Here is a 12,888-nt window from a genome sequence, read left to right as displayed (position 1 = left end):
CCAAATGGGACTGTCTGAGGTTACTCCATGGGGACTCCCACGTCAGCACACATGGGGGGCTCTGTCCCTGCCCTTTCCAGTCTTACATCAGGAACCTCCCTATCAGCACAGTCCTTGCAGGTTCCAACTAAACTGTCCCTGTAATGAAGCCAGCAGACAATAGCAGTAGCCCATGCCCTCCCACCACCACCAACTGGCATGCATGATGGTGTAAGAGTATGGCAGTGGAAAGGCACACTAGAAATTGGCTTGACTACTCTCTTCTCAAGATCTGGCGATATTGGTCAGTAAGTCCCACCCTTCTGAGGAGGTCACCTTTCTTTCTAGATGTCTTTGGTTTCCAGGGTTCTCTGATCTGCTCAGACCTGGAGTGGGTTCTGTAACTCAGGGAATCCCTGCCTAATTCATAGTCCTTCCCTTGGGGCTGACCCCATTCCCTATTTCCAGTCTTATCCATAGGTGCAGAGACCTGGATCACTCTGTGCTGTGGTTTAAATGTGTTCCTCAGATTTTCATGTGTTGGAAACTTAATCCTCAAATTCCTGTGGTAATGGTATTTGAAGGTGAGACCTTTGGGAAATAACTGAATGAATCCATTCATAGACTAATGGGTTATCAAGGGAGTAGTTTTGCTCTAAAAGTGAGCTCTTTCTGGCATGCATGTGATCCCTTCTGCCATGTTATGATGCAGCAAGAAGCCCTCACCAGATGCCAGCACCATGCTCCTGGATTTCCCAGCCTCTAGAACCAAAATAAACCTTCATTATCTATAAACTGCCTAATCTCAGATATTTTGTTTTAGCAATAGAAAATGGACTAAGACATTCGCTTTGGTTAAACTCCCCAAAGCCTATACCATGGCTTCCAACATGCCCCATACCCAGATAAGACTACCTCTGAGATCTGCACACAACCAGACAGGTGTCTAAACAGGAATGACATCTGTCTACACATCATTTCTGACAGTTCCTCCCTGGGTCTTTTCATCTCCCATCTAACCCTTACAACCTTAGACCTTCACAGTGTCTCACGACCCCACCCTTAGCTCCAGCCTGTTGTATAATAACATGGGAGTCAATTTCTGGAATTAACAGTGGGAAGTGGTAGCTAGAGGTTTTTAACTACAGTTACAAGGGCAAGTGGCAACTTTCAGTGAGTTCAACATTGGGGAAGACAGAGACAAGGATAAAAGGTAAAAGCTTGCCATCTGTAAAATTCCCCCGCCACCTCATCACCCTGTCACCTGAGTAATGATATCCTTCACTTCCTACAGACAAATGATACCCAGTGAATGAATAATTAGCTCTGTTCCACCAGATCTGAGAGAAAGGGTAAGACTGGAGGGTGGGTTTTATGACGGAGTTATTAAAACCTAGTTGGTAATACTAAAAGTCAGCACCTTAATTTTAAGGGTAAATCAACAACATGTGGTAGGGGGATGAGTGTAAAAGCCCAGAGCTCAGATTTCCCAAAAGAGCAACAGTGTCTTGAGTCACCAACGGTTTCCCAAGATACAAACTGGTCTGGGGAGCTGGAAGGACAGAGAGGAGGTGTGGGAGGCCAACCTTAGGAGTGACTGAGTTACACTCCCCAGCTGGGTGCTGAGGCGCTCAGTCACAGAAATGGGTGTGTCTTGCTACAGCCCCATGGGTGAAGCTATGCTCACCTGTTCCTTTGTAATATAACCCCTTGCCCTGTTTAGGATAGAATCTTCCATGGAAATGCCCTGTGTGTGACCCCTTCTCTTACTGTGTCCTTGGGTGTGGCCTACCCAGGTGTCAGTCAACCTGCTGACAGTGGACATCATGAAGACAGACTCAGCCCCCTGAAACCTGACCCCTTGCCTCATTTGAATAGCTTCTCCTCAATAAAAGGGGTCAGCGAGTGCTCTCACTCTCTCTCTTTCTGCAGACCCTTAAGGTCAGAGGAGCCGTCACAGAGACCCCTGAGCCTTCAGAAACCCGGCAAGGAGGAAAACAGGAACAGAGATAAGTGATCAATTCACACATGAATGGGGATTTACAAGGTCAGGGAATGGGAGGCCATGCCCTCCCAGCATCACAAAGCTAGCATTCAGCTGGGTAGCTTTAAACACCTCAAAGCTCAGGGTGGCTGCCAGGTTCAAGCACAATATTCCAAGAGCTTTGAACAAAATTCTTCTAGCAGTTTGCAGCAGAGAGCACTTAGAAGAAAATCTTAGCTTCAAACAGTTCCTAAAACAAAAGGTGCAGGCTGGAATTAAATAAAGGAGGCCTGCATTCTAGGTGTAGTTGTGTTACCTTATTCTCAAGTCCAGAGAACAGCAGCCATTGAGCAGAGTTCTTTCTGGAAAGCCTGCTCTGAATATCAATTGCCCTTTGATAAATAAAGGGCGCGGTCAGAACAACAAGTTCAACTTTTTAATTTTTTTTTTCCCAAATGAGAAAACTAAAGCTCAGAGGTTAAATAACTTTGTCCAAGGTTTTCTGATCCTCTGTGAAATCCTGACACTTCTACCTACCACACTGGTTTCACAGAAAGAGCATGAATGCTGTACTCACACAGGAGTTCAAATCCCTCTAGCACATATTGGGTTTATGATCTGGGGTGAGATACTCATCCTTCAGACACTGGTTCCTTCTTTGCAGGATGGGGATAGTGATATCTAGCCCATAAGAATGTTGACGTTTAAATCAGCTAATCTACGGGACTGAATTTAGCTCAGCATCTATTGCATTGTATATCATGGCCCTCTCTCCACCTCAATCTTCACCCCACCCCTGCTCAAGAATGTATTGCTCAGAACAAGTGAAAATGAACCCAGTTCTACTTCTTTTAGGATTCCCACAGTAGCAGAAGCCAAGGACACAAGCATAAGCAAAGGACACATACTTTCTTCTCATGGTAGCAACAGATACTGCAAAGCAGTGTCAATAGGAAAATGACAGGAATTCTGATAGTCCGAGGAAGCACAAACAAGAACTGGAAATCTCTGAAATAACCTCAGTGTCTCAAGTGGGGAAGAAAGCAGCACATGCCCTTTTTTTGGGGGGGATATGCATTATGAGATTCTACTTCTCCCAGTTTGTTGGAGGATGCCCAGTACCACTGTGCCTGAAGTCTCGCTAGCAATAGGCAGACTTTTCTAATCCTTCATACTTGAATAAGCTTTAAGCCTTTTCTCGCTCTTAATAGCCCCAGATAAGATTCTTCACAGTGTCAGAATCACCTGGTAGAAACTCTCCACACAAACTGACATTACCCTTGGCAATTCTCATTCATTTAGACTGGGATGGGAATCTCAGGAAAGGGTAGTTTGAAAAAAATATCTCCGGTATTAGAAATCTGGAATGAGGGTAGGGAACAGAATATTGCCCTTGAGTTAGGTGGTGTGTACACACAACACTTCTCTAAGAAAGTTGAAGTTTTCCACATTTCTTTAAAGAATAGCAATCCTCAAAGAACAGTGCATACATGTGTCCTGGCACGAAACTAGGGCAACAAATGGCCCTCTGCTAGAAAGTTCCTTGAATTATCTATCTGCAACCCTCCCCACCTCCACAGACACAGGACCATGGCTAAACCAAACCCAGTTATCTTCATCCTAAAAATTAAATTTCTATGCAACATGCATTCCCTATGTAGGTAGGGAATTTGTCCAAAGTTTTCACCACTCTGTCTCTTCCTCTGGGAGAAGAGGACACACTGCTATTCCCTTTGGTAACATAAAAATCAAAATGGCTGCAGATTGGGCAAAAGAAAAGCAAAAATCCTTTTCTAAGTCTCAGACATTTACTAACAGGGGTAAATTGCTACATGGATATCATGTCAAGAAATACCCTGGCCACCAATTTTGCCTCCTTACCTGGACCTTTCAGTGAACTTACCAAACTTACAACCACTCTTATCTGCCTCGGCTTTTAATCACTGGACTTGATGAAGACCCAAGCCCACTTTCCTTCAGTGGAACGCTAGTCTAGTCTAGCCTGTTTCCAATGTGCACATCTACTCTACATTCCCATAAAACTGTTTTTATTTTAACCTCGTTTATGATTTCTTGGTTTATACATTAGCAGCAAGTACACACCTGAGGCTAACTTCATACCTGCCACTCACAGTACTACCAGCTACCTCCTCTCCCCAGCAGAAGACTCCATTCTACTGATTACTCATTAAAACCTCAAGCCTCCCAAACATGATCCAGAGAACGGAAGTGGGAGTAACAAGCCCCAAAAAGGCCCACACCAGTGTCCTGGATCAACGCTCAGTTCTGTTTTATTCCTATTTAGTGTCAACAGCATTTTGTTTTTCTGCTATGGCCCTCACAGATAGAATCACAAACCTTGTGGGGCACAGTGACACCATCTGTAATCCCAGCTACTCAGAAGGCTGAGTGGGGAGGATCACAAGTTCAAGGCCAACCTGGGCAATTTAGTGAGACCCTGTCTCAGAATAAAAAAATATAAAGGTCTGGGTTTAATCTTCAATGGGGGAGGGGGGCAGTCACAAGCTTTACAGCTAGCAAAAAAAAAAAAAAAAAAAAAAATCACCAGGTCAGAGTCCTACTGCTCCAGAGGAAAGGTGCAACCTCTCATTCTCTCCTGCAAGAGGCAGGAACTTGCCCTATCCACTTTACCAAAACTGAATCAGGCAAAAGTTTACAGCTAAAGATCAAAGGTTCAACAGACAGGGAAATTCGGGTGGTAGCTCTCTATTCTTAAATCAAGTGGCACACCCCTGTTCTCCTTCTATTAGCCCCTAGGCAGGTACTTTAATAGCAATCATAGAGTCACTCTGACTCAGTCTTTTTAGAATAAAAAGTTTACTCTTAAAACTTTGCTCTCTGTAACACTAAATTCTCCACCCCGGAGGCGTTCCCCACTGCTGTTGCAAAGCATGATCTACTACTAAGCTTGCTCCGGACCCTGCCCGCCAGTACACGTGATGAGTTCTTCCTACACCAATATGTATGCCTTTCCCCAATAAAGGGCCCTTGCTTTCTGTGTCCTGCAGAGAACACGTGCTCCTTTTACCTTCGGCAAGTGATAAGCCTTTCTTCACTCTGCCAGCTGTTCGTATCAGCTTTGCACTTGACCAAGGGGCAAAGCCACAACATTTGTTATGCTTCTGGACAGCACAAGGTCCCACCTCCCTCCACCTTCCCGGGGTCCCGGTAAGGTGCAGCGCAGGGACTCGGGGTACCTGTCTCGAAGGTTGCCACAGCGCAGCCCCATGGTGGTGCACTCCGCCTCGTTCACCTGCACCCCCTTGCAGGACTTGATCGGGTAGATCGAGATCTGGGCCACGGTGCCCACCTGCTGCAGCCGCCGGCGCCGCCTGGGTCGTGCGTGACGCCAAGCGACGGTCCCCAGCGCCACCGCGGCCAGACTCAGGGCTGCGACCCCGAGCCACGAGGGCCGGGTCTGCGCGGGGAGACCGAGACGAGCCAGCGCCGAGCCTGCGGCGCCCATGATCTGCGGTGGCGGGCACAGGCCTGGGTGATTGGGCCTGGAAGGGCGAGGAGGGGTTTAAGACTCAGGGAGGGTGGGGAGGAGCCAAAGATGGCTCAACCACGGGCCAGTCAACTCCTGGACCCGACGCGGAGGACGACGCGGCAGCCGGGCAGCGAGGCAGAGCGACTGGGGTCCCCTGGGCGTCTCTGGGTGGCGCGGCTCCCAAAGCAAGCGATGGATCCGCCCAGTTTCCCTGGATTGGTCCCTTTCTCTTCACTTCCCACTCTGTGTCCGCTCCAAGGCGTCAGTCACGCAACGTCACCTTTCAGCCAGTTGCCTCTACTGGGAGCGCGCTTTAGTTGATCCTAAAGGCGGGTTGAAGAAAGGAAGATTTTAACACATTTGGGAAAAAAATCTTTCCTCCCTGGTCGCTGTGAGAACTGCAGAACTTTCAGCAAATAACCACTGCTTGTCGACTGGAGCAAACTCTGGCAAGACTTCTAGCAGCACACACACACACACACACACACACACACACACACACACACACACCAATTAAAATGTCTGCCTAAGAATGCTCAAGGCTGCAAAAATTTACTTTGTTCCGGACAACACCTTACTGTGGGTCCCTGACCCACTTTCTTAGAACATTTGCTAAAAGGGTCTTGCAATTGTAAATCCTTCCCTGGGTGCTTTGAGTGTGTGTGTTCTTCGATTCTCTCTGATGATTATGTAACGACTTCCAGACAGGACAAGGCCCCACCTCCTTCACCCTTCCTGGGAACGGCTTAAAGGAATGGCTTTAAAATGTAATCACCAGGGAGGATAGGGCCTGGTTGTCCTAGTCTCTGTGGGGAGGTCAGAACCTAAACCTCATTAACTGCCAGCTAACAGACATGGCTGGTCCACTATAATTATACTGACCATCCCTTGACAGTTTTCTACTTGTACTTCCACTGGCCACCCAACCCCCACACTCACTCCCTCATTTTCCCTTCATTCATCCAGTCACCTCTGCCCAAATCAGAATGGGGCTCAGCTCTTTCCTAGGGTCATAGATGAGTAAAGTCTGTTTTCATGCTTTAAAGAATGCCCAGCTTTGTTTATCTTTAAAAGCTCCATTTGAGCAAGCTGCTGGGCTAATGGTGGATTTTTCTTGCATAACTTAAGGTTTGAGGTCCCTGGTTTATTTTTCAAAAGATGGTCCCTTAAGTTGTGGCCCAGTTCTAGGTGAACTTAAAGAAGCCACCTATGGGCTCCTCATAAGTCCAGACACATCACCCTCTGGAGAAGAGCCCAGAGGGTGTGGGAGAAGATTCAAGGAAGGAGACAGAAACAGAGGAGTTACCATCTCTTAGGCTAGTTTTTTTTTTTTTTAAGTGAACAAAACTGGGCCTGTGTTTCCCTTACCCCCTCCAGCCCCCCCCCAAAAAAAGAAAACAGAAACCCAAACAAAACAAAAAAGCCACCCTGTTTGAAATCCCAGGCCAGCAGAATTCAGCTCTTTAGTCCCCACACATTATCATCATGCTCCACAGCTAAGACTTCCGGATTTGTTTTTAAGAATAGTGTTATAAATAAGGTGTATGTGCACTTATATCTGATCTTCTCTGGCCCTCCAGACTTAAGGAAAGCTAGAGACACTCTTGCCCAAAAGTCGGCTGTCAGAGCTGTGTGCCTGTAAAGTCATTGTCTCATTAGCAATCAGTATCCTAAGACTTAAACTTTAAATGAAGCTGACTCTCCACCCAGGAGTTCCCAGAGCCCCCAAAAGACTGATGCACGTCTAGAGGATAATGTTGAAGACAATGCATGGTCAAGACATAGGGGAAGTGAGACAGAGAGAAGCTAAATCTTTGGATAACACTGTTTTCAGAGGATGAAGCTTTTAAGTTGAGACTTGAACATGAAGGGGTGGGGGGACACAGGAGGAAACTCTGTATAGTAGGAGGAGCACATGTGATGACTTAAAGAAATTGAAGGAATGAGAGAGAGTGTGGCATATCTGGAAAACTACCAGCAAGTCAGCTTTATTAGAATATTCCAGTTCATGGGCCTGTGGCAGGAATTGAGGCAGGATGGGTGAGTGGGGGACACCTAGGGATTTGGACAGCAGTAAATATGTTCAGATGGATGTTAGAACGGAAACTCTGACTGATCCAGGAAGCAAGGAATGAGACCAAAGAAGGAATGACTGACTAGATGAGGCACAAATGCCCTAATTTCTGCTGAAGTAGATAACAAGAAGGACGGAGATGGATTTGTGGCTAGGGAAGATAGCAGACAGAATAAGCAAGAGGTAGTGAGGAAGAAACACTGAGACGAAGGGAGGGAAGGAGCCCAAGGTAATTTTAGCTCTCTGGCATCGAAGTCTGGATTTGGGAGTGGGGGGTGCCATACATTCTCTGAGATAAAAAATTCAAGAGGATAATATGGTCTGGGGAGAAAGATAATGGTCCCTTGTCATTGATTTCAGGCATTTATGAAACATCCAGGGAAAAAGGCTATCTGGACTGGAACTTTCTGGGCTTCTACCTCCCTTTGTCTGTAACATGATGGGGATATATCTCTAAGATATTCACTCTAATACTGTATTTCCTAAATCCTTGCTGGTGTTGGGTTCCACAGCCAACCAAATGAGGGACTTTACCATGGCAGTACGAAGTTTCACCTATTCTCACCCACTAATACCCATCACCTAGCCAGCTGTGGTCTCATTCTACAATGTTGGAGGGCTAGGGATGATTTCAGGGGAGTAAGGAAATTTCTTATCGTAACGTGTACAATTTACCGACCTAGCCTCGTCACTTGAAAAGGTTGAGAATCCATTGACTAGTCACCTGTTCACTTGTTTGCATTTATTTATTTATTTGTTTGTTTGTTTTTTGTTTGTTTCAGCACTGGGGATCGAGTCAGGGGCCCACACATGCTAAGCAAGGGCTCTCCCATGAGCTACATCCCTAGCACTTTTGTAAAATATATTTTATTTTGAGACAGGATCTTACTAAGTTGCTCATGCTGGTCTTAAATTTGCAATCCTCTTGCCTCAGCCTATCCAGTAGCTGGGATTACAGGTATGTGCCTCTGTGCCCAGCTTTCCTTTAGTTTTCAATGATTAACTTATCTTTTTCTTGTTGATTATATCTTTATAGCCCTCGGTAAAAGAAAAGAATTATCCTTTTAAGCCAAACAATAGTGATGCACACCTGTGATCACAACTACTTGACAGGCTTAGGCAGAAGGATCACAATTTCAAGGCCAGCCTCAGCTACTTAGCAAGTCCCTATCGGAAAATGAAAAATAAAAAGAATTGGAAATGTAGCTCAGAGATAAAGTGTCCCTGAATTCAGTTCTCAACACCAAAAGATAAAGCAAAAAAAAAAAAAATGAAAAAGAAAATTACCTTTTTATCATATGTATTTCAGAGTCTTCTAATGTTTTTCCTTTACTTTGTAACATTTTGGCAACCTCTGCTTAAAAAGAAAGACTCTTTCTAGTGAATAAATAAGCCATTGTTGTATGCCTAGAACCACTACTGTATCCAAATAAAACTTTATTATTAGAAAAAAAAAAAGTAAGAAAGAATCCTAAAAAACAAATATTATCCTTGCCCAGCCAGAAGAGACCTCATCAGGTATATTAGTTAAGGCCACTCAGTAGTCTATCTGTCCTGGGGAGATAAACAAATAGATTATCAGGCTGTGATGATAATCAACCTTAAACTCATATAGAAAGGTTTGCATCAGGGGCTGGGGTTGTGGCTCAGTGGCAGAGTGATTGCCTCACACATAAGAGGCGCTGAGTTTGATCTGAAGCACTACTACATAAAAAAAATAAAAATTAATAAATAAATAAATAAATAAACAGGGGTTGGGGTTGTGGCTTAGAGGTAGAGCGCTTGCCTAGCATGTGTGAGGCCCTAGGTTCAATTCTCAGCACCATATAAAAATAAATGCATAAAATAAAGGTATTGTGTCCAACTAAACTAAAAAGTAAATAAAAACAAATAAACAAAATAAAAACATTAAACAACAAACAAAAGATTTACATCAGCGTAGGCTAAAATGTTACAACATTAACCATTACCATAGGGATCAAGCCCTCACCTACCTATAAACTTTTAAACACAGGGTCCAGGCATGTTAGCTACTTAGTGTTCATAGTCAAAAATAGACAAACCAGCTTTACCCTTTCAAGGAAATGGTTACAATTTTTCCTGGTTAACTAAATTAAATCAGGATCAGAAGCACTTAAATATTTATCAAGCATATGTTCTGGCTCCCATGTTCCCACAAAGGTGGGTGTCTGACTCTACTCCTGAGAGGATCGCCAATGGCCCAGCAAGTGTTGAAACTGGGTAGAGCTGGGTACCCAGAGATGACCACTGTGAACGCCTGCTGGATCCTCACAGCATACCATTTGCAGTAAACCTATACTCTTAGCATTTAATGCTTCAGAGTAAGAAAGTGGGCATTCTCTGACTACCGTGGTTGAAAGGCTAGTTTATCTTATCAATTAATAGTAGAGGTAGAACCCTTGTTTTCCAAGTCTTAACTACTAGCGAGCAATCAATGGTAGATTACAGGTTACCGTTTTATTTGGCCTATGCCCTGGAACACATTACCTGGTTCATACCAGCTTTAACCCTTGACATCTCCCAGACTATTCCTAGGAAATGGAACATTAGAAGACTCCTCCTCACCCTGCATCTAGGTACTAACTATTACAGCATAACATTACATAAATGTCATTACAACATGACCTCTTGTCCCCAAACCCCACCACTGTAATATTATCACACCTCAATTCCCAACTTCCACAACTTTTTTCTCTGATAGTTGAAACCTTTCCTCCTACCAAAGGCTTCAGACTTACCCTTCCTCAGCTAAGATTGTAGAATAAACCTTCCAGGCTGGGTCTAGAAGTTCTTTGGAGAAATATCTATTCTGTTTATAAATACTGACCAAGTGGCAGAGCTGAGCTCTCCGAACCTCTTCTGGTTCTGAGTGTTGCCTGGTTCATGAATGGTTCTTTGCTCAAAAAAGCTCTTATTCAATTTAGTTATTTAAAATTTTTCTTATTGCAAGTGCAATCAATGAGATAATAGTTGGTTTCAATCGTAATGGAATTAAAAAGCAGTATTATCAGCCTTGCAGAAGAACATTGCAATTTCTAATATATTTGCAAACAGACATGTAGGTATAAAATGTACTTTATTTCATTTAATTCTGATACTTCTTCATTGATCAGATATTCACAGTGTTTTTTCCTCTAGACAGTTGACAGGAAGGAGGGGGGTCTTGCTTGCTCCCTCATGATGACTCTGTTCTAATGCTCATCTCAGGTGAGTTTCCAGACTTAGGTAACACCATCTCCCAGAAACCAATTTCATCCCTTTTTCTTTGAGTTTGGAGCAGGAGTGTTGTGCTCAATTTGGATCTTTGTTGTCATAGAATGACATTAAGACAGTAACATCTAGTGAGACATGTGCATAGATTACATAGATAAAGAAGAGTGCATTTAAATATCTGTAAGAGTTGTGATTCTGCTGGTGAGGAAGAATTTGGAAAGAATGCAGAATAAAATCAAGCAGTGGATTGTTTTGGATTCAGTCAAGTACTAAAGCAGCCTGGCTATGGTTATATATTCCTTAGTAGAGAAAATTAACTTTTATGAACCATGAACCAGGAAGGAAGATCTAGAGTGGGTTAAAAGTGGTAGACCATGTGCTTAGCATGCACAAGGCCTGGGTTCAATCCCCAGTACCAAAAAAAAAAAAAAAAAAAATAGTTGAAGGAGATTTTTGAACTTGAAATTTCAGTTAAAATGTACAGATTTTTAAAAGTAGCCTCTTTAGGGCCTTATAATATAGTGGACATTCCACAATCACCTCAGTATTGTATATTATGATGTCAGTAAGAATCTGAGTTAATATAATTCTGATAATGATAATAACACTCTCCATTTATAGGACTTTACATTTCCAAAGTCATTTGACATTCAGTGAGGTAGGGATTGAGGTTTGAAAGAAAGCTGGAAGTTGCCCTGTGGGGGAGGGTTTGTGCCTGGACCACCCGGGGGAGCTGGATGTCTCTGTAAAGTCCCCATTTAGGACTGGTCAAGGAAAATTCATCACAGCTCAGAGTCTGTTTTCAGCCTTTTACGGTAGAAAGGCTAATTTTGCTGTGTCAACAGTTGCTTGGGCTCAGAAGCAGATGATTAAAACATCCATGCCATTTTATTCTTCTAGTGAGAAACATCTTTACATGCTCACAATATTTTCATTTCCTCCCAGTGGGAATTTGAACAGGGAGCCTAAGGCAGCTTCAGGACGTTCTTTGGGTATTAGTTGGGGGACTCCCTCCTGTTACAAGGAGATGAACACTGAGATTGGGTTAGAGTTGGGAGTTTGGGGTCTGTTTATCCAGAGAAGTAATGACTTGGTCATCAAAAGTGAGTCCCAGATTTCCTCAGAAGGACTCCAGGGGAACAAGTATGAGAGGTGATGTTCATGGAGTGAGCAGTGGTCATTCAAACCTGCCATGTGCCAGACACTAGTATGTAGTCTTTAATATGACTGAGGGAGACAGAATCTCTGACCTCAAGAAGTCAGTAGACTGCTAAGGCTGTCCATCAGCAAACAAGCAATTAGGTCACTAAATGAGAAGAGTTGGAGGAGAAGAGCAGAGGGCCTTAGAAGCCCACCAGGCACAGGAGCAAAGAGGAGGCCTGATTGATGAGAAACATTGTCAAAGGAAGAAGGGGCAGGCTAGGGTGACAGGATTTTGAGAAGCTAAATTCAATCCTGGCAAGAAAGTAGAGGGAAGGATAAAAGAAAAGAGAGGCTAGAGAAGGTAAACAAGCACAGAGGGTGGGAACAATTACACTGTGTAAAGGAATGTGGACTTCATCCAGAGAATATAAAAAAAAAAAAAAATGAGTATCGTTATTGGCTGATAAGAAGAGAAACTGGGTGGCTGGAAACATGGAAGAGATGGAAACTTTTCATTTGGACACATTTACACTTTTTAATCTTGAATTATGAAAACTATGACTTATTCAAAAAGTTGGAAGATTTATTTTAAAAGATTTTTAAATTATGTTAGCTAGAATGAGTCTTGCAGTCACTAGGCTTCAGGTTAGCGAAACAGCAAATATACCTCACCAGCTTCCCATCTACCAGATGTTTTCAAAGTTTTATAGCTATAACACCTTTGCGTAGATTTCCAACGTCAAAAGATGTGTAAACAAATAATTATACAGAAGCAATTTAATAACTGTTTTATTAGAGCTCTAGGCTTGGGACTTTGAAAGCACAGATTGGGTGCTGGGCAACTCTCTCTGCCTGAAGACTGGAGGTAGGTAATATGTAAATGAGGTTTTGAAGAATGTATAGAAGCTTCAAAAATGGAAAAGAGGGAGAGCAATTCATCAAAGAATTATACAACTTTCTGAA

General features: G+C 43.5%; 1 protein-coding gene across 2 annotated transcripts in view; it reads right to left on the bottom strand.

Moving 5' to 3' along the window:
• Mtarc2 (mitochondrial amidoxime reducing component 2) overlaps window positions 1-5,694 on the bottom strand; it is a 37,118-nt gene extending 31,424 nt beyond the window's left edge. The window contains exon 1 of one of the 2 annotated variants that reach the window (XM_078022854.1): window positions 5,182-5,694. In XM_078022854.1, the coding sequence (XP_077878980.1) occupies window positions 5,182-5,450 (269 nt within the window). In that variant the 5' untranslated portion in view covers window positions 5,451-5,694. The remainder of the gene's footprint in view (window positions 1-5,181) is intronic. The other variant, XM_005335858.5, reaches the window with a different exon arrangement.
• Between the last annotated feature and the right edge of the window lie 7,194 nt (window positions 5,695-12,888).

This window comes from Ictidomys tridecemlineatus, chromosome 10, assembly GCF_052094955.1.
Source record: "Ictidomys tridecemlineatus isolate mIctTri1 chromosome 10, mIctTri1.hap1, whole genome shotgun sequence".
NCBI classification, from domain to species: Eukaryota; Metazoa; Chordata; class Mammalia; order Rodentia; family Sciuridae; genus Ictidomys; species Ictidomys tridecemlineatus.
This window is presented reverse-complemented; position numbering and strand designations above follow the sequence as displayed.